This window comes from Diceros bicornis, chromosome 17 (genome assembly GCF_020826845.1).
Source record: "Diceros bicornis minor isolate mBicDic1 chromosome 17, mDicBic1.mat.cur, whole genome shotgun sequence".
NCBI classification, from domain to species: domain Eukaryota; kingdom Metazoa; phylum Chordata; class Mammalia; order Perissodactyla; family Rhinocerotidae; genus Diceros; species Diceros bicornis.
In genome coordinates, this window is record NC_080756.1 from 26,623,136 (window position 1) to 26,650,651 (window position 27,516).

Below are 27,516 nucleotides of genomic sequence, written 5' to 3' on the forward strand. Positions count from 1 at the left end.
GGTCACTATCATGTAGTAGTAAGAGAAATAGACTCCCATACATACCCACCCTGGGGAAATCACCTTACCTCCATTTCTTCAAGTGTAAAGTATGGAAACTAATTCCAACAGCCAATGTGAGGTCAAATTTTATTATAAACAATGTTTGAATATGTACTGTTAATTATAATATTATACAGTAGGGAAGGGGAAAAAAGAAAATGTAGGAAAACGGTCTAGCAGAGGAATGTTGTAAACATGCAAGCTAGGTCAAAGGAACTTGCATCAAGGAATAGTTGTTAATCAAGTTCAATGACAAATTACTGCAACATTAAATACACACTTCTAGATTATTAAAGATAACCCAAGAGAAACAAAATATAATAGCAGTAGTAATAGTAGCAATAGCAGCTAACATTTAAAGAGTGCTTACTATAGTACATGCAATGTTTTGAGTGCTTTCTAATCTGAGTTAGTAAGTAGACTTTAATAATAACTATAACAAAAATGAGACTGAGTCTCAACAACGTTAATCCAACCTCACCCACAGCATTTCATCATGATGAAAATAATCAAAGTAATTATAAGTGGGCACAAACAGTAAGAGATGGTAACCACCTGCTCATCACTTATTGAGTACAAAGGCAATAATTAATTACCTTTATCTGGTTCTGCAAATCCTTGCCAATTTGGGGGATAAAAAAGCAGGCTAGTTGGAATTAATGTCATGTAGATAGAGCTATCCAGAGTGCTTAATCCAGAGTGCTTACCCACTTTGTCCAGCACCCCAGGATTCTTGACTACCAGTTCCCATTTGACAGCTCCAGCAGGCAACTCAACAGAGCATCAAGCAGGAAGTGTTTATTCAACTGCCTTCATGGCCAGTCACATAAATTTCAAAAATTACATGATTTTTAAACTTATAAAAAATAACAATTAGTACACGGGGGAAATTTACATACTCCTCTGTGAGGTGGACCACTTCTTCGATCATGAGAAAAACTGCGGCCCTCGTCATATTCTCGGTAATCAACATGACTGTAATATCTATTGTAGCTTCCTTCACCAGGTCTGTCTAGTAGTGGTGGTTTCTTTGGCACAATATTAACTACTCTATGGTAGCCATCCTAAAACAGACAAAAAGAAATATATAAAAATCACTAATTTCTCTATTTGGTTTTGGAAAGGTTTTTAAAAAGCACAGGACTTCTTATCCTTAATCAAATTAGGGTAAATGTATAAACAAACAAAAATGCATTAATGAAATAACATGAATATAACTAACAGTAAGTTCTTCACATGGATTAAAGGAAATAAAATTGTTCAATGAAGAAAGCCAGGTGTTTAAAATAACATGCAGCAATGAGAAAAACCAATCATAAATAAAAGAAAAAATACAATACTATTGTTCTAATAAAAAATAACTACAGAAAGAATGTTACAGTAGTTCTAATCCCTAATTGCCTACTGGGAATTTTAGAAATAAAACCACTTAAGACAGCACACATCTTCAGTCTACTGTGTTTGAAGTATACTGTTCAAAGAAATACAAGATTTTTACACATAACCAACAGCAAACAGAGAGGTAATACTGAGCTAGAAAGACCAAAAGGAAACATTTTGCTATTTTTCCAGCAGCACTGGAGAGAGGAGAGCCTTTGACTTCACACTTTTGGAAACAAAATAAAATCTGAGACAAAATTTGCACTAATTTCCAAAGGAATATGTTGTTAGTGTTTTAAAGATTTAGCAACTGAATGGATTTTTTGTAGGGGCTGGGAAATCGGACTGAGGGAGAAGAACACGTCTTAGGTTAGTGGCTGCTGTGAAATAACTGACAAACATGATTACGAACAGTAAGAACTAGAGAGCTACAGCACACGTATCTGTAAATAATCTGGTCTCGAGCATTCACGATATGTCTTTCTATCAGTCTCAGATGAGATATATGGTAAAGAAACTGGAAAGCTATCAAAGAATAAGACATGATCAATATGAGCTAACTAATTTGACAAAATGAAAAACCAAAACATAAGGCGCAACATTCCGTGCTGGTTACTTTACCATCCTAAGCCTCAGTTTCATTATCTGTAAAATGAGATTGATACTAATACCTACTTCATGGGGTTGTTGTGATGACTAAACAAAAAACAGATTGTAAAGCATTTAGCACAGTAGCACACATGAAGTGCTCAAAAAATGTTTGCTATTTTGATTACTACTTTTACAAGTCTAAGTGAAAATAAATTCTTCATTGTGTCTATTTCCTTAAATTACTTCTCAGCATTAATAACTACAACTATTGAGTTATTACATTACAATATCCTATTTGAATTTCTCAATGGGTAGGAAATTTGTCAACGTGCTGGGAAAAAATAAAATCAATAGTTCATACCTATTTGAGAGTTAAAATGACGGACCCAATTTTTTTCCATGGAGATATAGTTTCCTTCTTTAGTATGTTGGATATTAAATTATAAGATTCATTCTATATGTTTACATAAAATATGGTGCACAAAGAAATTTACTGACTCTTCTAAACATTACCTTTCACAGAAATTTCAACTAAATCTAAGCAAATACTGAGCATCTAAAAAAAATATGGCATTAGCAACATTACAATTTACAGCATTTTCTAATTCAAAATTTGTCATTCATCAAGTTAGAATCACTGATTTCTCCAATTCCAAGCAACCATAAAATTCCATTCCACAATATCCTTGTTTGTACATGCTTATTTGGAGGGATGGTGGGGTGAGTGCACACATGTCTAAACACTTCTATGAATAGGGAGCTTATTACCTTACCAAGCAGCCTGATCCTTTGTTCAATTCCTCTAATTACTAGAAAGTTATTTCAGGCTTATAAAACATATATGGTAAAACTTTCAAAGAAGTAAAACTCAAATCACATTTAGTTATATATTTAACAACCTGCTTTTACTGAATAAAAGGAAAAAGTCATTCCAAATTTGTTAACCAGCAAAAGAAAAAAAACTCCTAATGACAGCTCTATTATCTAGCAATGAAGACCAAACTGACATTTTCTTTATGTTTTGAGAAAGTGTTCCAATATAAGTACATTATACCATCTCTGCTCTGTAGGCATCTGATCTTAAAGAAAATTCCCTAGCTACATGAAAAGATTTAAAGAAATGAAGATGACTGTAGGAGTCTGTAACAAAGCAAGTCTGTATTTTCAAAGAGAGTTCATGTCTTATCCAGACATACCATTCAAGGATTTCTTTTCCTTTCCAATAAAATCCATGACAAGAGGCAAAGATTTCAGAATTTTTCTTTCAAAAGCTTCTATTATTAAGAAAGTTCAAACAGCATTTTATATTACCTGCAATGCGAGACCTGAATGGAAATACCATCACTGTTTGAAATTCTTGTACAAATCACACATTAAGCTATAACCAACTAATTTTCCTCTCTAAATGCTAACAGAAGTACACAAGGCTTCAGGTAATGATATGTTTGGAACCTCCATTTTAGAAGTATCTTAGAAAACAATGGCACCATTACCAGAAAACAGAAATAAAAATTATGACTTTAAAAAATATCTTTACAAGTTTTTAGGATAACAGGGTCATTTTCAATTATTTAAAAAATGAACTCAAGGAAATGAAATATTTCTATTAATTAAAATGCAGATATTTCAAATCTTGAGTTTGGACCTAAAATCTCAATTTACCTCAATGAAATAAATTTTCACTGCTTCTCTTCATTATGAAAAAACTATAACATCCCTATCAATTAAAACGATCAGGGGCCAGCCCAGTGGTGCAGTGGTTAAGTTCACGAGCTCTGCTTTGGCGGCCTGGGGTTCGTGGGTTCGGATTCCAGGCACGCACCTACACACACTGTTCACCAAGCCATGCTGTGGTGGCGTCCCACATACAAAATAGAGGAAGATTGGCACAGATGTTACCTCAGGGCCAATCTTCCTCACCAAAAAAAAAAAAAAAAAAAAGATCAGAGTAATAGATCAATTCAATATAATTGTTGCATATTTATACCATATATCAATTTTCTGTGGATGTTACTAGAATTTCCAAAAATATATGTAGAATCTACCAGATTTGCTCCTCCAAAGTTGGTATTAATGGTATGATCAGCCAGTCCAAAAATAAAAAGTCTATGTAGCTCATAAAAAATAAATTAAAAGGCCTCTTTTAGTTAGTCATTTATTTACTCCAGCAGGATGCAGAAAGCAAAAACTTGCATATAAACTTAAATACGTCTATGAAATTTACACTTCCATATTTGTCATTATCTTAGGGGCAAAACAATTCCTACCACAAGGCCCTCTCAGTTTCTGAAATAAGGGTTGTTCACAGTTTGCCTGTGCTAATGAAAATCTGATGAGATTAAGATACACAGCAAATTAGTTTTGCAATTTTAAAATCTGAAATGGTGATTGTATTTTGTTACAAAATAAGCAATTATTTCTTAATTTGCTGTAAGTTCCAATTTAATATAACTACCTGTTATGAGAAATGCTTTCATTTTAGTAACTAAAAGTACCAAGTTTGATGGTTTTGTTTGATTCAATATATATAAATCTATGTCAACATTTCCACACTAATGTTTAGTCTCATTATTAGCTGGGCACAAATTATAAGGATTACTATGTTTCTTTAAAATCACTTATTTTCCAATGTCATTAAAATATACTTTGCACCCAATTTAACACAAAAACATTTTATTTAAAATAAAAGAATTTTAATACATAAGCCCCCCGCCCTTAAGCATCCTTATCTTTTAGAGACACATACTGAAATATTTATTTGCATTTGAAATATGGCATCTTGGATTTACTTCAAAATAATCTGAGAGGGAGGAAAGTGGTGGAGACACAGACAAAACAGATTGACCATGAGGTGACAGTTGCCACTTGGATGATTTGTTCATGGGAAGTTCATTATATTCTTCTGCCTACTTTCATATACTTAATTTTTGCCCTTATAAAAACTCTAAAACAATCTAAAAGACACTAACCTACTAGCAAAATAACTAAGTATGACGGCACATGTAAATAGTCAATGCCATTACTTCCTAACACAATCAACTTAACTGAGTGAATGAATGCAAGCCTCATGGGCATAGAAACCTTGCTGGTCTTGGGGGCCTGCCCAGTGGCCAAAGCGGTTAAGTGCACGAGCTCCGCTGCGGTGGCCCGGGGTTCGCCGGTTTGGATCCCGGGCGTGCACCAATGCACCACTTGTCAGGCCATGCTGTGGCGGTGTCCCACATAAAGCAGAGGAAGATGGGCACAGATGTTGGCCCAGGGTCAGTCTTCCTCAGCAAAAAGAGGAGGATTGGCAGATGTTAGCTCAGGGCTGATCTTCCTCGCAAAATAAAAAAAAAAAAAAAAAACAAGCAAGCCAGCTTGCTGGTCTTATTCACTGCTCTATTCCCAGCACCCAGCACACAGTAAGCACCACGTACACTAGATACATTCTGCTTGGCTGTCTCAATTTCATATTACTTTTGGCGTCACATGTTTTTTACTGGAAAAGTATCACAAAACCACACCTAACTAAAGCACTCTATTACACAGACTAGTAAAATTTTGCTTTCATAAGCTTGAGGTTTCCTCACTCTGATCCCTCAGATTTTGTGACATGCATTTTTATTGTAGCACCTATTGCTTTAATTCACTCACTGAATTTTCAATGAAATATTGGTGTTTCTGGGTCATTTCAGTGGCTTTTAGGAACGATGGGTCAAATATTTGAAACTGCAATTGCCCCCAGAAAATGAGGATATATTGTTACAGAATGTAACCAAGAACTGATCATCTCTCTCTGGAAATAGTGGCAACAAAAAGAAAGTTATGTTCTTGCAATTCTGTCAGCCAAGAAAGTAAAATACCTCCTAGGGCAGCTCTCCACAAAGGAACATTACTAAATCAAAACGCAGTAAATGAACACTAAAGATTTTGCATTTCATGTATGCAATTTTCACATTAAAAAAAAAAACTGTAAAAAAACATTGCACTTTAGCTAATGAGATGCATGCTTAACCAATAAAGTGCACTGTTGTCCACAGTTTACTTTGAAACGTATCCAAAAATTAGGTAGATTATAAAGTGAATGGATGAAGGACAGAGAGAAGGATAAATATATGATAAAGCAAGTTTAGTAAAATGTTAATAGCTGAATCTAAGTGGTGAGTAAATGGGTGCTCACTATAAAATTCTTTCAATTTTGCTGTACGTTTGAAAACCTTCATAATAAAATATTGGGAAAAGTTGTACTTACATGGGTAAATTTACATGAATAGTGACTACATAAAACAATAAGAAAATGTGGGGCATAAATAGAATAGGAATTAAAATATGCATGTGAACATTTCAAATAAAAGTGTTTCATGAAATAAGGGTGAGAAGAAAAGGAATATTTCCACATTAATACATTTTAAACAGTATTATATGGAATGTGTACATAATTGAATTGCTAAGTTAAGTAGGCTTGACTATTTTAAGTTGGATAAAAGAAAGATTTCTGGATTATATTTTGGGTGCATTTATATTTGAGTATATATGGAACAGATATATGTCTCATATTTCCTACAAGGCCTCATAAATTAAAATAAATCATGTTCTAAATTCACTAAAGAATTTATTTTTGATTGGCTAAACTCTCTAGGAAAGAGAAAAAACTAATGACAAGAATTGTAGAAACATTCTACTATCCCAAGGAAATAAACATTGTATTTATATATTCAACTACCCAAGGAAATAAACATTGTATTTAGTAGTTATATAACTACTAAATTCTAAAACCTAATTATGTAATCCATTTAACTGAATGTGATAGAAAAATTTAAAAGATTAAAGTGTTGCTGTTCTTGACATCCCTACCCTCAATCTTTACAATTCTCACTGTGACCAAGATTAGAAGATCTTTTACTTACTGTGTATTCGTTAATGGAACAGAAAAAGAAGGGAGGTAGAAGCAGACAGGACGGCTTCAGGCCCAGCTATATTACAACAGCCAGAACATAAGCTGCTAGTGTTTTGATCCTAATTTCCAAACTTTACAAACTTTACGCCCGGGATCCAAACACGCACTGACGCACCACTTGTCAAGCCATGCTGTGGTGGCGTCCCATATAAAGTAGAGGAAGATGAGCACAGATGTTAGCCCAGGGCCAATCTCCCTCAGCAAAAAGAGCAAGATTGGCAACAGATGTTAGCTCAGGGTTTATCTTCCTCACAAAAAATAAATAAAGAAGGGCCTTATAGACATCTAGAAACTAAATGTAGATAGTCTGTGATAACCAATTTCCTCCCAATAGAGGAATATTTCTGCGTACATACAGATTCTCTGTAGTGTACCTCTTTGGGCTTTAGTCTCCTACCTATCTACCCAAGTTTAAGACCAAATAAAAATTTATGCAAAAGCACCTTATAAAAGTAACTCCTTACTGATAACAGAAGTAATTTTAAAAGTGTTAAAATAGGGGCCGGCCCAGAGGCACAGCGGTTAAGTTTGTGCGTTCTGCTTTGGCGGCTGGGGGTTCACTGGTTTGGATCCTGGGCATGGATCTACTCACTGCTCATGGAGCCATGCTGAGGCAGCGCCCCACATGAAAGAACTAGAAGGACCTAGAACTAGGATATACAACTATGTACTGGGAGAGAAGAAAGGAAGGCTTTTGCCGAGCTAGGAATGTTCAGTTTCTTAATCTGGGTGATAATTACACAGAGTGATTAACTTGTGAAAATCTATCCAGGAGTAAGTTTATGATTTGTACACTTTTTTTGTATGTATGTCATACGTCAATAAAAACTTGATTTAAAATTTTGAGAAGGCAGAATATTATTTTTTTCTAAATATGAAACTTCAGTTAATCCTTTAAAAAGTGAGAACCCACTATCATTAGTTCTTGGGATAGAGAAAGGTAATGTTTTATTTTTTGGTTCTGTTTTCTAATAGAAAAGCAATTTTACTGCATTTCTGTTTTTTTCTTACTTCTCCCTTTGCCTCATTCACTCCCAATTCTGCTACAACAGAAATGTATTTGAGGAACTATTGAATATGATATAAAGGATGACATGAAGGGGGTACTTGAGAAGGAACCTACTACACTAGTATGACCTCATTAATAAAAGCAACTATTTTGTGATAGCTTTGATATCCTGGCTTTGATAAACCTGGAAAGGCAATTGGATACATACATCTTGTTGCGGATATTAAATTAAATTAAATTTGAGTATTGGAAAGCTTATCCTCAATGTACAACTTGACAAAATTTACCAATTGTTAACTTTTTTTTTTTTTTGAGGAAGATTGGCCCTGAGCTAACATCTGTTGCCAATCCTCCTCTTTTTTTCTTTTTTCTCCCCAAAGCCCCCAGTACATAGTTGTATATCCTAGTTGTAGGTCCTTCTAATTCTTCCATGTGGGGCGCTGCCTCAGCATGGCTCCATGAGCAGTGAGTAGATCCTTGCCCAGGATCCAAACCAGTGAACCCCCAGCCGCCGAAGCAGAACGCACAAACTTAACCGCTGTGCCACTGGGCCGGCCCCTATTTTAACACTTTTAAAATTACTTCTGTTATCAGTAAGGAGTTACTTTTATAAGGTGCTTTTGCATAAATTTTTATTTGGTCTTAAACTTGGGTAGATAGGTAGGAGACTAAAGCCCAAAGAGGTACACTACAGAGAATCTGTATGTACGCAGAAATATTCCTCTATTGGGAGGAAATTGGTTATCACAGACTATCTACCCTTCTAGATGTCTATAAGGCCCTTTTTTATTTATTTACTTTTTGTGAGGAAGATAAGCCCTGAGCTAACATCTGTTGCCAATCTTGCTCTTTTTGCTGAGGGAGATTGGCCCTGGGCTAACATCTGTGCCCATCTTCCTCTACTTTATATGGGACGCCACCACAGCATGGCTTGACAAGTGGTGCGTCAGTGCGTGTTTGGATCCCGGGCGTAAAGTTTGTAAAGTTTGGAAATTAGGATCAAAACACTAGCAGCTTATGTTCTGGCTATTGTAATATAGCTGAGCCTGAAGCCGTCCTGTCTGCTTCTACCTCCCTTCTTTTTCTGTTCCACTAACAAATGCATGTTTTGAAACTTTATATAAAAGGAAACATACAGAATATACTCTTGTGCCTTGCTTCTTTCTTTCAGTATTGTTTGTGAGGTTCATACATGTTGCTGCATTTGGCAGCTGTCCATTCATTCTCATTGCTGTATAATTGCACAATTAATTTATTCACTCTACTGTTAGACATTTGGATTGTTGCCAGTATGGAGCTCTTATGAATAATGCTGCTTGTGAACATTCTTGAACATGTCAATACGATATACCAATATAGTTTTTTAAATAACATCAGACAATCTCTGCTTTGTAAAGCAAATATTTTTAAACTTTTAATAAGCTGTGTTTTTATTAGATCCAAAGTCAGAAATTAGAATTTTATTGATTTACATTTCTGGTTCTAGTGTCACTTATCAAACACGTTAATCCAAGGATTCAGTGGGTCCATAAAAAGTGATATGAATATAAAATCACTTTTTCACCTAAATGTAGGCAACAAACAACACAATAGCAATAGCGGTATCTGTGGCTTCATCACTAACAAAAATCACAGATATTTTTATATCATGTCACAGCTGCTGTAGATATCTCAAAATATCATTTACACTCATCACTACTTTGAAAATATAGCAATGAAACCCCCACCTCTAGCTCTTGATATTTAATGACCTACTAAAATACTATATATTACTACATCACAAATTTGGTTTTTAATAGTTTGATAATTATATTCAAATATAACTGGTCTCTTTTAATTCTGTATATTTTATAGTTTAAAAAAAAAATGCTATTCTGAGAAGAGATCCATAGGCTTCACCAGACCGCTAAAGGGATCCAGGGCACAAAAGAGGTTAAGAACCTACGCTTTATTTAACTACAATGTAGGTGTAACATAGAAGGCAAAGGGATAATTTCCAAGAGCCATTAAAAGGACATAATATACTGAGGGGAAGGAAAGACTTTAAATTACTAACCAAAATAAGGCCAAGTTCACCAGAAAAAATGTATCTGAGTCTTGAGAAGGGCGGATGTGGGAATACAGAAGGATTTACAAACTAGGAGAGGTTGACTGGGGGACAGAGAGACCAATGTAATGGAATTAAAAGAAGAAAAAGGAAAGGAATGAACCTGTACAAGGTCTGGGGATAATCTGTGCTCTCAAAAGAAGAAAAGCAAAGTAGGCTCCGTCCCTTCTAGGAGGAACCAAGTAGCCAGAGAATTTAAGAAAGTGAGGTTTACCTTTAGGCTGTTAGAGATGATTGAGTACATCTAGGCTGATTTTAAGGGCAATTGTGGTAATAAACATTCTCTCTCTCTCTGTTTACCACTGATGAAATTATCTTAAAAAGGAAAAGAGCCTCTCTCACACATTTACACACACACAAATGGTATAAAATGAAAATATCTGAGTTTGTTTAGATTTTACTACAATATCCTCCTGCACTGAGGATTTTCATCACCTGTCATCTTTACCCCAACACTTGTCATCATCAGCGACTTCAGTGTTTTCTCTACAATCTGTATTTCTTACCTCTGCATATAAGAATCACCTGATGAATTTTTAAACAACACTGATGTCCAGATCCTACCCACAGAGATTATGACTTAATTATCTGGGATGAAGCTCATACATTGGTATTTAAGAGCTCTCTAGGTGCTTTTAATGTATGGCAAAGATTGAGAGCCTCTAATCTAAATCATTGATCCAAAAATCTAGCCTCCAAGTTTTTTTGATGTCCACTCCAATAACCTTCACCCACCCTCTTTTCCTACCACCAGATACTGGACTTTAATCACTCAGAACTGTTCCATCTTGGCAACTCTACCCTCCAAAATACCCATTGCCTATCTTTCTGCAATACCCTGATCTTCAATCTCACTAGGCCTTACCTATCCCTCAACCCCTCACTTCTTTCAATCCACTGTCCCTCTCACAGCCTTACTCCCTTTCTTAAACAGTCCACATCACGTAATATATTACCCCAATAATTCTCTGGTCAGAACCTTCAATATCTTTATCTCCCTCGGTCCACCATTCATCTTGCAATCTTAAGTCAAAAGAACAACTTGCTTTCTCCACTCCTAAACTGGGCTACTTAGGTAATAAAGCACACAATCCCGCAGACTGGTGTCCTGATAAAATGTACAGTGCACAAGCTTACTGGCCCTCAGCAAGTCTTTTTAAACATCTCTGGTCAGGAGATACCTAAATGGCTACTCCAAAACTTCAGTGCTGGCCTCAAGCCTCCCTCCACCTCCTCAACTTTCAGTAGATGTTCTTGCCACCTCTTACTTCAGGGAAAAACAAAGGCTATTAGATATGAACTTTCTCAAACCCATTCTCACGCAAACAATGACCTAACTAGAGATCTGGAAGGTCCTTATTGGTCTTTATGACACTAATATAACTGATTATCCCCATCTTAAAACTCACTCTTCTCCAGCTTGTTTAAACCAGCTCCCTTGCCTAGCAATAGCCTCCTGGCAGGTCTCCCTGCTTCCAGTCTTAACAGTTCTTTAAGCCAACCTCCACTGCAGTATGTTCTATGATATAATAGCATGCATACATAATGCAAAATGGTGTAATAAAGGTTTTATAGCATAACTTTTTCCATGATTTATCATGAGTATTTCCCATTGTTGTCTGAAATTACGTTTCTCTATATAAACACCTGCCTACATTTTATGGCTTCTAAAACATTCTACTGGGTTCTATAAATGTTATACTATTCACCACTGAGAATTGTTTCGAAGATTAGGAAGTTTATATACAAAACTCCTCACTTACAGTAAGCAGGTACTAGTTAAATGTAAAATTACAATAAATTACCATTTAAAGTAAGTCATCTCTTGGGCCGGCCCCGTGGCTTAGCGGTTAAGTGCACACACTCCGCTGCTGGCTGCCCGGGTTCGGATCCCGGGGGCGCACCAACGCACCGCTTCTCCGGCCATGCTGAGGCCGTGTCCCACATACAGCAACTAAGAAGGATGTGCAGCTATGACATACAACTATCTACTGGGGATTTGGGGGAAAAAAATAAATAAATAAAAATTATAAAAAAAAAAAAATAAGTCATCTCCTCTCTGAATATACCTTATATTACAATTTGGAGCCATGTAAATGTGTTACATTAAAAAAAAACCTAACTAGAAAAGAAAAAAAAGGCAATCCCTCAAAATTGAAAACAAACACAAACCCAACTATATATCCAGTTGGTGGCATAACCACACAGGAAATTCTTTTAGGCATCTTTGAAATACAAATTCCCAATGGGATATATCCTTGGGCAGGTGGGGGTCCTACAAAATAATTTTTTTTAAAAAGTCATCCCTTTTCGTCTGGGAAGATGAGCCGAGGAGTCACCAGCCAGGGCGCAACTGACCTCTGTCCCCAGCTGTTAGAGTTCACCAGCACCCTCATCAGGGACCACCAGGCGATGGGAAGCATCGACCAGCAGAGGCGACCCCTGACTTCCTCTGCCTGTGGAGAAGCCAGAGGCTCTTGGGAGGCTGGTGCCATGGAGCATTTAGAAGAAATTGTCCAGGATTAATACCAATGTTCTGTTATTAATCATGTGGACATAAAAGCTTCCTATTCACGCTTATTCTTAGCAAGCTTCCAGGCAATGTCCTGCTGCCCGTCTGCAGACCACCCTTGAGTAGCAGGGACTAAATAGCAATAATGGCCAGAATAAAAGTAGGGTGAACTGCTTAAAAAAAAAAAAAGTCATCCCAGGGCCGGCCTGGTGGCATAGTGGTTGGGTTCACGCGCTCTGCTTTTGTCGGCCTGGGGTTCACAGGTTCGGATCCTGGGCGTGGACCTACATACCACTCATCAGGCCACACTGTGGCAGGTGTCCCATGTATAAAATAGAGGAAAATAGGCATAGATATTAGCTCAGGGCCAATCTTCCTCAGCAAAAAACAGGAAGATTGGCAACAGATGTTAGCTCAGGACTAATCTTCCTCAGGAAAAAAAAAAAGTCATCCCTTTTCCCATCCCTGTATTAGACCTACATCATGTTTATCTGTATCACTTGTTTGTTGTTCCAGGTAACTATAAAATAATTTTATCAAGTTGAAAAAAATTTAAAAATTGAAATTTTGATTAGAACATAAAGTCTATAAATTAACCTGGAAAGAAATGACATACAGTATTAATTTGGCTTGCTCATTCTGAAATATGGTAGGCCTCTTCATTTTTTCCATCTTAAATCATTTTAGATCAGCCCCAACCTAAGCTGTAACCAAAGCCAAATGACAACCCTGAAGATGACATCACCCATCTAAATGGGTTGTAGGATTTACTTGAAATATGTAAGTAAAAAACAACTAACATACAAACAAGTATTTGTGCCCTTTGATGGTGTATAATGAATACATAATATATCCACATACCATCACCACGAGCCCAATCCCCTGGTGCTTAGAATGGGCCTATGCAAAAGTTTAAGACTGACGACTTTTTTTTTTTTTTTTAATTTTTATTTATTTATTTTTTTCCCCCAAAGCCCCAGTAGATAGTTGTATGTCATGGTTGCACATCCTTCTAGTTGCTATATGTGGGAGGCCGCCTCAGCATGGCCGGAGAAGCGGTGCGTTGGTGCGCGCCCGGGATCCAAACCCCGGCCGCCAGCAGCGGAGTGCGCGCACTTAACCACTAAGCCACGGGGCCAGCCCAAGACTGACGACTTCTTGACCTTCCCCAAACCATCCCTTAGGTCTCTACATAGGATTTTGGGGCAAGAGTTCATACATTCATTCAATAAACACTGAGCTCCTCCTATGTGCCAGGTACTAGATATGGTGCTGGGAATACAATAATGAGCAAAACAGCAAGCTCCTTGAGAACACAAAAGGCCTGGTTCAAAATTCCCAATTCCCAGAGCAACAAAGAGACAAGCGGTAGGACAGCATACCAGAAGCTGCCTGCCTGCCCCTGAGCTGCCCTTTAGAATTTCATATATCCAATTTGCAAACATTTGTAGGAATACAGAAAAATAGGTGAGCAGGTGCTCAAACACATCTTTGTTAACTGAGGGTCTGGCCTTTATCAAACCTCAAGTTTTCTTTATAGATTAAATTCAATATAAACTCTCCATTTTAGAAATTTAAACAAGAAATATAAACTATAGATTTTCTACATAAATAAAATGTTGCCTTTTATTTTTAAACTTTTAACTTTTAAAAATACACTTGGTCTATCTATATTTCAACATACACTGGTAAATTTTTGGCACCTGAAGATTTTAAGAGGCCTAGCTTTGGTGTACCAAATTCACTTAGACCCTAGGTTTTGAATTATTCTACATGCAGCAGCAACTTACACTGGGGTGGCTTCGAGGAGGTACTCGTTCTCTTGGAAGTCTTTCATAGTCATACCGTCCCTCAGACCACATTTCATTTCTTCTATAAGCCACTAAAGAAGAAAAAAGAAACCGAAGAATTACGGTTTTTATGTATTTGGCAGTAACAGAGCAGATAAGGAAGGAGTAAATGATTACTTTCCAACACAAATATTTTCCAGAGATATTTAAGGAAAAAAAATGTAAGTGACCAAAAGTGAAAAAGAATGATTAAAGCAATCCATCCAAACAATTTTGAAATTTTCTTTTTAAAAAAATATAATAGAAAGCCCCACCTTCCTTCTATTTCCAAAGCTATTTAGAGCTTCAAAGAGCTTGTTCCCATCAATTGTGGCAGGAAGAGCCATAAGACCACAAACATTTCTTCATTCTCATATAGTAGAAATAAAAAAATATTCATTTTAACGAATAGTTGAAAAGGCTGATCAGCAATGCTACTCCTATCTCCTGGTGGATGGTTTATATAACATTACTTTGTTGCTTTTCTACATTCTCAGAGCTTACATCTTCTCTCTATATGTTCAATGAAGTGGTTTTTTTTTTTCTTTTTTGTGAGGAAGATCAGCCCTGAGCTAAGGAAGATTGGCCCTGAGCTAACATCCGTGCCCATCTTCCTTTACTTTATATGGGATGCCGCCACAGCATGGCTTGACAAGCAGTGCGTCGGTGCGCGTCCGGGATCAGAACCTTCGAACCCCCGGCCACGGCAGCAGAGTGTGCATGCTTAACTGCTTGCACCACCATGCCGGTCCCTCAATGAAGTGGTTTTAACTGAAAAAAATGTTATGCAATCTTGTAAAAACACACTCAACAAACCCTGAAACAAACCACTCTTGATTTTATTTTTAATGCTATAAATTTATTTTAATGCAAAGACACTCTCACAAAATTTGAAATTAAAAGTTCTGTCAGCATTTTTCATGTTTGAGATGCAGAGAGGCTTCCTATTTTGACTGAGAGCCGCCATATTCTGGGTAGAGTGATAATGCACTGCATTACAGAGTCCAGATGGAAAGAGTCTGTGAACAGGCAGAAGACAAGATAAGCAAGGCAAATGAGAGAGAAGATGAGAATAGGGTGCAGGAAACAGCCCAAAGGTCATTTATATGAAATAGTGGTACAGTAGATCAAAGGCTGGCTAACTGTTTTGTAAAGAACCGGACAAATATTTTTGGCCTTGTAGGTCACAGGTCTTTGTGACAACTACTCAATTCTGCTGTTACAGTATAAGAGCAGCCATGGGTAATATATATAAATATACGAGCGTGGCCATGTTCCAATAAAATATTATTTACAAAAACAGGCAGGTAGCCCACAGGCAGTAGGCCTGACCCCTGGAGTAAATGACAAATGGATAACACGGCAGAACCAGAAGAGAGTGAAGTAATCATGGAGCAGGTTCTGAGCCAAGAACTGTGAACCATCCTGAAGTGCAGGAGGATGATCATGAGCAAGAAGTGAAAATGGGACAGGTACCGAGTTAGGGCCTTTTAGTACACAAAAAATAGGGCACTAAGTCCAGATGCATAGTCCACAGATCTGTGAAGAAGAAAGATATTTCAGAGAAGATATATGTCAAAAGATTTTTGGTGCTCTTTATGATGCAATACTAAGAGGGAAACGTGGATGGACATCCCATTTTGGCAGCATAGAAACTAACAGTTTAGGCTGGTTTAAGCTAAAGAAAAAATAAAGGCTAGAAGAAAAGAGCAATAGTTTTTGACACTATCTTAGTACAAGCAAGCTTAATCTTCCCTGTAAAAACAAGCCTATGACATTCTCTAACACAAAAAAAAAAACAATAAAAGGAACTAACCAAAGATGCCTAGAGAAATATTAATTTAAGTCACAAACTAGCTTTTAACATTATGCATAAATCAACATGAATTCTAAGTCTACAATCATACATCATTAACAATGTTATTTCAAAGTAACCAGTCTTTTAGGTATAAGAATTGACGGAAGCTTGAAAGGAAAAGAAATTATCAACATTACTCCTCCTCTCCTACCTTTACTGAACCCGCCAAAGGTTTCAGTCTAAAGAATGAGTTAGATTTAATTCTACTTAAGATACAGTACAGAGAAATAGTAACAGCAACAAATTGAAATCAAATCACAGGAAAAAATGAACAACCCAAAAGAAAAATGGACATATGAAGACAGTTGACAAAAAAGGAAATACAATGGCTCAATCTGCTGAAAAGATGCTCAACTTTCTTCAAAATAAAGAAGGTAAAAACTAAAAGTATAATAGAGTATTAATTTTCACACAAAGCTCTGCAAAAATCAAACTGCTTTGATAAGAGTAAGGAGAGCAACGCTCTCATACGTTGATGAACAAAGTATCATTTGCTACAGTCTGGGAACAATTTGGCAACATCTATTAAAAACGTTAAATGAGGGGCCGGCCCAGTGGTGTAGTGGTTAAGTTCGCGCGCTCAGCTTCAGCAGCCCTGGGTTTGCAGGTTGGGATCCCGGGCGCAGACTGACGCACCACTTGTCAAGCCACGCTGTGGCAGGCGTCTCATATAAAGTAGAGGCGGATGGGCGTGGATGTTAGTTCAGGGCTAATCTTCCTCACAAAAAAAAGAAAAATGTTAAATGCACATATGTTTAACCTGGCAATTCTACTTCTATGTATACTCGCACATGTGCACAGCAAAGATTGAAAGCAACCTAAAATGTCCATCACAAGGGTACAGATTAAATAAGTGCGTACATTCATATAAAGAAATATTACTCAAACCATTTCAAAAAAAAGTAAGCCCATATATAACAACAGAGAAAGATTGCCAAGACGCATTGCTAAAAACAGTAAAGGGCAGATTAATATGCAGAATATGCTGCCATTTTGGAAAATAAAAAAGCAGGATATGAATATATACACATATGCACAGACTACTGGGAGTATAAGCAAAAGCATGTACCAGGGCCTGCCTCTGGGAAGAACTGGGAGGCTGGAGTATAAGAGTATATTTTCACTGCATAATGTTTTATATATTCTATTATCTATTATAAAAATAAACAACTGTTTTTAAAGGTCCTGAAAATCATCCAATAAGCATAACATGGCAGGTGATGGCAAAAATTATGAATATAAACTAATAAGTTAAAGTAGAACATAAGTAAAAATAAGATTTTGTTAATTACCGAGAAAAAATAAATTACAAGAGTTCTATAGAAATACTATATAGTTTCTTAACTAGATATAACACTAAAATGTTGAAATTTACTGGCTTCTCACAAAAAAAGTAAGAGTAACTACTATACTACTTACTTGAGTCCTTTCAGGAATCAAATTTAAAGTTTTCAACAATCTCCTGCAGGAGGGGGGAAAAATACAGACATAAGGATTTGTGTCTGTATAAACCAACCAATGGAGAAAGATAATTAAACCCTCAATATCTGTATAAATAAAACTCTCAAAATAAAAAATGATGAGCATTAATATGCCAAACTCCCTTCAAACTCACCACCAAAAACAGAAGATATTATTTTGACCACCAGAGGCCACCCAAGTTTCATAAGAACAACAAAATTTTGTTATGAGAATTCTAGTCCTAATTTTGCCAGCTGAGAGCTGGGCAAGGCATCTCTTATCTTCATCTCTGAAAGGACTGCACTAGATGTTGAAGGTCATTTTAATCTAGAATATTAAGAACACCAGCTTTAAAATAGCTCACATATTTAAAAAAAAAAAAAAACAACTCTGGCATTCTCAGTCTGGAAATCCCTACGGTTTTAAATTGACAATAAATGATTCCATGTTTAAAAGTAATCCCCGGGGGGCTGGCCCGGTGGCTTAGCGGTTAAATGTGCGCGCCGCCATTGGCGGGCCCGGGTTCGGATCCCGCCGAAGAGAAGTGCACCGCTTCTCCAGCCACCCTGAGGCCACATCCCACATACAGCAACTAGAAGGATGTGCAACTATGACATACAACTATCTACTGGGGCTTTGGGGAAGAAAAAAAGGAGGAGGATTGGCAATAGATGATAGCTCAGAGCTGGTCTTCCTCAGCAAAAAGAGGAGGATTAGCACGGATGTTAGCTCAGGGCTGATCTCCCTCACAAAAAAAAAAAAAAAAAAGTAATCCCGGGTCGGCCCCGTGGCTTAGCGGTTAAGTGCGTGCGCTCCGCTGCTGGCTGCGCGGGTTCGATCCCGGGCGCGCACCGACATACCGCTTCTCCGGCCATGCTGAGGCCATGTCCCACATACAGCAACTAGAAGGATATGCAGCTATGACATACAACTATCTACTGGGCTTTGGGGGAAAAATAAATAAATAAAATTATTTAAAAAAAAAGTAATCCCAAAATCAAGGCAACAATCATCAACTCATCAAAGAATATTAAACTTATTAGGTAAAAATTTGATGGAGAACTTTTTAATGACTTCCTCCCAAAATAAAGTTCACTGAACAAGCTTAGGTAAAATGGAAAAAAACGGGCAATGTGCAATCCATGATGAAAACTGTAAATATATGACATATTCTTGCCTTAAAAAAAAAAGTGCATCTAAATCTACTCAAGTCAGTAGCTCTACCTACACTTCACATGAAATGCAAAGGATAGATGAGTGGCTCTACTGGAAAGATTAGGCTCACCTAACTGATGCACAGAGATTTTGTGAAGTGTCTCACTAGCTGAGCGCAGAAATAAGACTGTATTTATAGTCTTAAATTTATAGGTCAGTCCTGACCAAGTTGCCTTTTTCAGCCTGGCAGTTTGGGAGAAGAATAACAGAATTTTATTCAATTACCTCCAAGTATTTCTACTTTAATTAATCAATTGACAATCTATAGAAGCTAAAAAAAAAAGTAAAAGTATATAACTTTGATGAAAACCTAACCATTGGAAACAAAGCAGCTAGAACAAGGCAAAAAATAGAAATATAATCATGTAGGAATTCAAAATAGGATTATCTAGAATATACATCATCAAGAGGCAAGAGACGAACTAAATTCATTTGTGGAAGAGCTAAATATGAACAAATGAATCAAAGAGCTAAACCCAGAGATACTTCAACAAATGGAAGCAGAAAAAAACCTAAGTAAAAGTAAATTTATCTGACAGGGAGTTATCATTTAATGGGTATGTTGTTTTAGTTTGGGAAGATGAAAAGTGTTGGATGGTGGTGATGGTAGCACAACACCGTGAATGTACTTACTATCATTGAATTTGCACACTTAAAAATGGTTAAAATGGTAAATTTTATGTATATTTTACCACAATAAAAAAATTTTAAAAAGGAAACATGAATTTATCTGGCAACAAACTCCCAACTGAATTTGCTGAATGTAACAATCACTTCTGCAGGGCATCAATCTATTCAACTTAATTTCTACTGGAAACAAACTGCATCAATGAAACAGCTAGACACTGCACTACTGTTACCACAATTTCAACTCCTACAGTTAATCCTGTAACAGTTTTGCATACTTGACTCCATACCTGACTCCATGCCCCAATGGAGTAGTCATCTTACAGGAAGCTATAGAAATCACAGTTTCAGATAAAAATGTTTAGTAAATAAAGTAAATAAATTCTCTTTACCTTAAAAAGTTGACAATTTTTAAAGATCTTAAAAATTTTAATTACTGTACATATAGTGAAAATTTTTATAAAAGGAAATTAGTTTCCTTTACAAATAGTTAAATTGCTTAAGTGTCTATAATACAGTGATCAATTATTTCATTTTTTTAAGTTATACCTTACTGGTGAGTATACTAAAATATTACTATCTTTACAGAACCTGCAGGTATTTAGTTTTTAAATGTACTCTTACCTATACTGCTTTTACAAAACAGCAACATAAAAATATAATGCTTTGTTATCTAAATTACTATATATTTTCAGAATAAAGAATATAAAAGAACACAATATAATGGTAAAATTAAATAGAGCTTGATGTAGCGAAATAATTAGCACCCACTAGTACGAAACACCCCACAAAATCAAACAGCACTGGTGAGGCCCATGTCAAATTATTAAACTTCTTTCATCCTTAAAAAATCAATATAGGGCCGGCCCCGTGGCTTAGCGGTTAAGTGCGCACGCTCCGCTGCTGGCGGCCCGGGTTCGGATCCTGGGCGCTCACCGACACACCGCTTCTCTGGCCATGCTGAGGCTGCGTCCCACATACAGCAACTAGAAGGATGTGCAGCTATGACATACAACTATCTACTGGGGCTTTGGGGGGAAAAATAAATAAATAAATTATTTTAAAAAAATCTATATAATTGGGGAAGGCAGGAAAATAAACAGAAGACTCCATATGCAACCTTGTACTGTTAGTAAAACAAAACTGAAGACAGACTGATGATTAAGTACAAAAGAAAAGAAAGAATATTGGGCTGTAAAGAAATGGGTCTTAAGCTGGATCTTGAATTAAGACAACAGGAAAGGGAAAAGGTATTAGAGGAGATGATAATGAAAAGTACTGTAGGGTAACTAGGGCAGAGAATATTCTAATATCACCTTAAATTCAAATAACACCTTGTAATTTTCAAAGGATTTTAAAACAGCTGATGAGCACAGCAACTATCTGATTAGCAGCACATGTTGTTTATGACAATATCCAGATGTAGGAAATTGACCCATCCCGCAACCAGAAGCCAATCAGCTAAATTTAAACAAAGGTGCTCTGATTCCCAGTGAAATGATCATGTTACTTACAGGCATCATCATTTCACTAATTTCTTCCCACCAGTGGAGTCTCAGAAGTACTCCAGTAAAGTTCTCTGATAAGAAAACTGAAGGATACAACTGGAAAACAGAAGGACCCTCTACCTCACAATTAGGCAGAGAACCAAATTAGAATTCAGTGTGGAGAATGTAAGCTTCACTTAGAAGTTTGCTAATAACTGGTTCTAAATTATAAAAATCTCATTATTTTATGCCATACTCAAACAAAAGAGTTTGTTTAATATACCATCATGGTATGTTTAATTCCAGAAAGAAATAAGCCTTTCTTAGAGCACTCCATTGAGCTACCCAACCATTGTTATGGTAACTCCAATTGAAAGCTAAGAAGATAGGGAGGACTTGAATTCTCAGCGAGCGTAGCCTGGAAATTGAGAAAACAAAGGTACAGGCAATATTCTTCTGTCAAACCACTCACACTTTGAATCCACAGGCAAGCTGACAGAGAAAGATCTTTCATTTCATCCAAACTGGTTATGGTAGCAGCTCAGACTATAGAGTAACTCTGCACATGGTGATAAATAGCTTTCCCTCCTCCTCAAACTCATTCCTTTCATTCTTTGTATTCTTTCAATAACTATTTTGATAGCCAACCATGGTTAGTGAATAGAAAGGTCACATTTGACCTCATACTTTAGATGAGCAATAGGTCTTTGCACTGGCAATTCCCCACCTAGAATGCTTTTCTCTGGGTATCCATCTGCCTGGTTAACTTCTTCACCCTTCAACCTCACCTTCTTAATGTCACCTATCTACCAGATCCCCCAATCTTGCTATTTTTCTCATAGCACTAATCATCTAAGATACTATATAATTTACATTTGATGCGTATTATTGGTCCCTCGCTGCTAGGAATATGAACTATATGAAAGCAGGAATTTCCATGTTGTTTACTGACTAATATTAAGCACCTAGAACAATTTGCACAACTTATATTCTCAGTATTCATGGAATGAATTTATTAATGTCGGTAATATGCTCCCTCTAGATAAATGATTTCCACATCTCCACTTCCATCTTGACTCCTTTCAAGAGGATGTCTCACAGACACCTCCAACTCAACACACCAAAACAATTCTTCACACTTCTCAGAAACATGCTTCATCTCCTGTCTTCCTCCCTTTGGTCAATGACACTACCAGGTACCCAAAGGCCCAAATCAGAAACCTGAGTCATACAAGACCCAAAATTTTTCATATCTAACTAGTATTCACTAAATCCAGTTATTTCTATCACCACAACATATAAAGCACAGCTGTCGACACTTCCCTCTCCCTGCTACCAATGTCTTTGTTCAGATGCTCTTAATTTAGCCATTGGACTCCCCAATAGTAAAACACTGGGCTCCCTGCTTCTCCCCACCCTGCAAACTGTAGCCATAGTGTTCATTCTGATCAGACACCTGATTTGAAAGTCTCACTGGTTCCCCATAACCTAAAGGAAAAGGCTTATTTATGACCTTGCTCCTACCTTTCCAGCTTCACCTCCTACCACTTCCCCAACGGTCTCCATAACCTCCACATATCAAACTACTTACTTTTCTGCAAGTGTGCCACTGTTTCTCACCATCACACCTTGGCACACTTTTCTTCTGCCTAGAATATCTTTCTTCTACTTATCTGCCTATACCTTCTACTCTTCCTTCAGGATTCAGCTCAAATGTCAGCTTTTCTGATATTCTCCAGAAAGAATAAAGTTGTTCCTTCTTTGGGCCTCTTAAAGCACCCTGCTATAATAGTACTATATAACATCATATTCAATTTACTTTTCTTCCTCTCTTCGCTCCCAAACTAAACACCACTGCAAAGGCAATGACTGTGTACCTCTCTTACTCCCGTTGCTCAGCAGAGTCAAGGTATTTATTAAATATTGGCCAAATAAACACGTTATTCATACAATCATCACACACACCATTTTGGGGAATCTAAATATTAGTTTGTACCTTTTAATTATTCAGAAAACTTCCAATGAGCACTATTAGATTATGGCTCCTGTCACACTTCTTATGACACTAATGCCACTTCATTTTTGAGCAAAAGGTACCAATGAGAATCTTTTAGCTCTAGCACCTAAAGCAGTGATTCTCAACCCTGGCTGTACATTAGAATCATCCAAGGAGCTTTAAAAAATACCAACACCTAGGCCTTGTCCTCTGAAATCCCTATATAATTGGCCTGTGCGGGGACCCTGACACTTTTTTAAATCTTAAACTCAACTCATCTCAGGATGAGATCCACTGATCTAAAGCAAGGTAAACATACTCCTGACATCCTAAATGGAAACAAGAAGCTTTTAAGGGCTGACTTGAATCTAAAAACTACATAATACAATTTCTATTGGAAAATGTCTAAAATTCTAGACAACTAAATTAAAAAGGAATTTTAGAACATAATTAATTAAGGTCTGTGAAAAAAAACTAACAATGATGCCAATTAAAATGGTCAAAATAGAGCAAAGTATCTCCTAGAATTAATCATAGTTCAGTGTTCAGGGAGAGATAAATGCAGGCGATGGTAGTTAAGAAAGCCAAGAAAATTTAAATAGAATCTTGAGAGACTGCTTAAATGTGGATGAACAATAGTGAACAGGAGAATCCAAGAAAAGGGAAAAGAATTCAAGAAGACAAACTGTGCATGAGAAAGATGGAAGTGACCAATGCAGAGGATTCGCATTGCAAAGGAGTGGGAAACAAGCCGGCACAGGTATTCAACAAGCTTTCATTTCCTCCCCTGAAGTAGATATTACCTCTCCCATTCCAGATAAAACATGGAGGCTCTGAAAAAGCTCAAAGCCCAGAGCCAAACGGAGCCTGGAATCAGACTCAGGCCTGCATGACTTGAAAGCCCAAGCCCTTTCCATCATATCACATTGCTTCACAAAGGAAACAGGCAAGGACAAAGAGAACAAATTTAAGGGCAGTAAATGGTACAACAAAGCAAATAAACTAGAGGAGGAGCTCACTGCAGGCTTTTAAGCCTAGAAATAAAGTGAGGGAAAAAATGTCATTCTAGAAAATTAACCCTGGCAGTATACAAAATGGATCAAAGAAGAAAGAGACTGGAGAAAAGGAGACCACTGATGCTTCATAATGAACCACATAACTTAGTATTCTGAAGTACTGCATTCTCCACTAGGTTCACAAGTTACTTGACTTTTCAATGCTCTAAGGATACTTCTTTTAAAGGTTTCCCTAATTTCTTTCTTTTTTTGGCAGGGGCGGGCGGGGCGTGGGGGGTGGGATTTGCCCTGAGCTAACACCTGTTGCCAATCTTCCTCTTTTTTTTTTTCATCCCCAAAGCCCCAGTACATAGTTGTATATTCTAGTTGTAAGTCCCTCTAGTTCTTCTATGTGAGCCACCGCCACAGCATGGCTACTGACAGATGAGTGGTGTGGTTCCACGCCTGGGAACTGAACCTGGGCTGCCGAAGTGGAGTGCGCCAAACTTTAACCACTAGGCCATCAGGGCTGGCTCCAGGATACTTTTTTTTTATAAGACCCATTATACTGTATTAAATACTGTTAAAAAGAAACATGCTCAGGGGCCGGCCTGGTGGCCCAAGCAGTTAAGTGCATGCACTCTGCTTCGGTGGCCCAGGGTTCACAGGTTTGGATCCTGGGTGTGCACCAACACACTGCTTGTCAAGGCACGCTGTGGTGGGATCCCATATAAAGTAGAGGAAGATGGGCATGGACGTTAGCTCAGGCCAATCTTCCTCAGTTAAAAAAAAAAAAAAAAGGAGGATTGGTATCAGATGTTAGCTCAGGGCTGATCTTCCTAATAAAAAAAGAAACACACTCAAAATGGAGTCACTTATGCTAAGCCCCACCAAGACTTAGCCTCTCCCAGGAGTGAAATTTTAAACCAATCAGTCCAGAATTTCCTAATCAACACTAGGGAGGTAATCTGCCTGACAAGACCCCCTGCCTTCCCTTAAGGGAGGTGATCTTGTCTGAAATCCACTCTTTTCACTTCTTTGTCCCACTCTCTTTTTGCCTATAAAAATCCTCCTGTTGTACAACTCCTCAGAGTTCCCTTCTACTTGCTAGATGGGATCCTGCCCTATTCATGAATTGCTGAATAACGCCAATTAGATCTTTAAATGGGTTGACTTTTTCTTTAACAACACTTAGTAGGAGATTCTTGATTGTTCATTGTAAGTGATCAAGTAACAAATTATACATGTAGACAAAAATATCAGATATTTGCCTAGGTATAATATTTACAAATCTAAATCTTATTTCACATCTGGATGGAGATTATGGCCTCCTTCCAGTCTTTTACTCTCCATTTCACCCTTAAAAAAGGATACTCAATTAACTTTGCTACTACAGCATTCATATCTGAAGTTTCCCTGACCAAGAATCCAAATAGTTTCTTATTAATTAACTCTAACAAATCCAAACTTCTCTACCCTCCATGTGCCCCCTTCTATCATCTCACCTCACCTTCTGTTCTCTCCAAAAAGATCAGTCATGCCAGCTGCCTCACTGTGCCACAAAGGAACACACATTACCGTGGAGTTGTCTGACTTATTTCCCAAACTGGAATACCTCTTTCCATTCTCGCATTCAACTTCCAACCCTCCACCAAGGCCCAACTCAAAATCCAGCACTCTCCATAAAGCCCATTTCTGAACCCTACCACACAAAACAGATTCCAAACGGGTGACTGACTGGCCACAGGCGTCTTGTGTTTGGTCCAGGTTTTTTTTTTTTAAATAAAATTTTATCCCATTGAAAACACTTAAAAACTGGGAGATATCACTTTAGAAAACTGTATTTCCAACTTTTCTTGAAAAAAACTGGATGCTCTGGCCACACTGGGATCATATTCTCATATGGCCACAATCAGCTGTAGCTGAGTAGCACATGAGCCCTTTCCAAAGTCCTTTCATTTTAAGGTCAGGAGATGACGTGGCAACTAACTGCCTGACTTGTGAGACTATACCTGCAGCAACTGCAGTCATTCAAGAGATACCTAACTGCCTATTAGGCACTGGAATTACAAAAATAAACAAACAAGACAAATGCAGTCCCTCCTCCATAGCCTAACTTAGTAGGAAAGGCAGAGATAAGCAATTAGGATACATGATAAGTGCCATGATGAGGGAAGAGGAGGGCACTTAATAGCACATGGCAAGGATACCTAACTCTGTCTAAGGGAAATTAGGGAATACCCCTCAGAGAAAGCGACAGCTAAACCGAGATCTTTAGCAGTACAAGAATTATCCAGAAAGAGGTAGGGGAGGATTCAGAGAAATTAAATGCCATAGAGCGAGAAAAGAACCTTTCCAAAGACTCTGAGGAGAGAAAAAAGTATTTTGAGGAAGCGAAATCAATTCAATATAGTTAGAGCCATGACTCAACCTTAAATGTAGGTATCTGAGAAAGGGCTCAATTGAAAGAGCTGGAGGGAAAAGCCAGGCGTTAGTTAGGGTCAGGAGACGAAAGAGAATTACCGTAAAGAAGTTGAATATGTAAAAGAGTTTGTTAAGCAAGGAATAGAGATTTCAGAAAGCAGGTGAAATGTGGAAGAAATAGAGGGAGAAGCAGTGATAGCCTAAATCCAGGGAGGGGAAGCACAAAGCAGCAAGGGGATGAGGAGGTAGCATAGAAGACCAAAGGGGCTTACATCTTGGGCGGTAACCAAGGATAACGGGAATGTGAAGCATGGTAGTTTTGGCTGGCCACAAGTTTGCCAAGAGAATTAGTCCCAGCGGTCCCCTGGTGGACGCAGAGGGATTCAGGCCCCTCAAAATTCAGCTGCGCCCTGGCTGGATTGCACGTCCTTCTCTCTAGAAGACATCGGCTTCAGTCTGGATTGATTGTGCAGGCTCCAGGAGAGGCTCTGGGTTCCAGGCTGCTGACACGCAGGCTCCCAGGGAGTGGTTAGAGGCCTGGTCTGTGTGTGCTGGTGGGTAGAAGTTAAGTATAAACTACCTTGCATTATTTTCTGATTTTTCTGTAGGAATGATGGGCCTGTTTACAGCCTCTTAGAGAAAAAGCAGTGTGCCCATTATAGATTTACAGGAAGGGAAAAGGTGCCAAGAAGTTCAACATGTGTTCATACCAATACTCAAGACGAGTCGTTCTGTGAATCCAAGTCTCCTCAAGTTGACCTTGTCTCCCCAACTAGACTGATTTATCCGCCAGAAAAAGGCCTGTTTTACACTTTTTTGTAGCTCTCAACGTGCCTAACACCGAACTGGGTACGTCGAGCACATTCAGTAAATTTACTGACTTCCCAACTGATCTCGGGTCATTGAAGTTACCTAGTTTAGTGCTCTTTCTGCATACTAAGGCGCTAAAGAGAAGCGACCCTATATCTCAGACTCAGTTTCCTTTATTCCAAACTCCACTGCGTCTCTCCACCCTCAACCGCAGGGGCAGAATTGTTGCACGAT

The 27,516-nt window shown here is 37.7% G+C and overlaps 1 protein-coding gene across 6 annotated transcripts in view; it reads right to left on the reverse strand.

Annotated features, from left to right (window-relative positions):
* Positions 1–27,516, reverse strand: part of PPHLN1 (periphilin 1) — a 118,721-nt gene that overhangs the window by 91,031 nt on the left and 174 nt on the right. The window contains exons 1-4 of one of the 6 annotated variants that reach the window (XM_058558486.1): positions 26,745–26,761; positions 17,687–17,729; positions 14,371–14,462; positions 942–1,106 (exon numbers count right to left, since the gene is read on the reverse strand). In XM_058558486.1, the coding sequence (XP_058414469.1) occupies positions 942–1,106; positions 14,371–14,462; position 17,687 (258 nt within the window). In that variant the 5' untranslated portion in view covers positions 17,688–17,729; positions 26,745–26,761. Of the gene's footprint in view, positions 1–941; positions 1,107–14,370; positions 14,463–17,686; positions 17,730–26,744; positions 27,151–27,516 lie in introns of those variants that run through there. The other 5 variants (XM_058558485.1, XM_058558488.1, XM_058558489.1 and 2 more) reach the window with 5 other exon arrangements.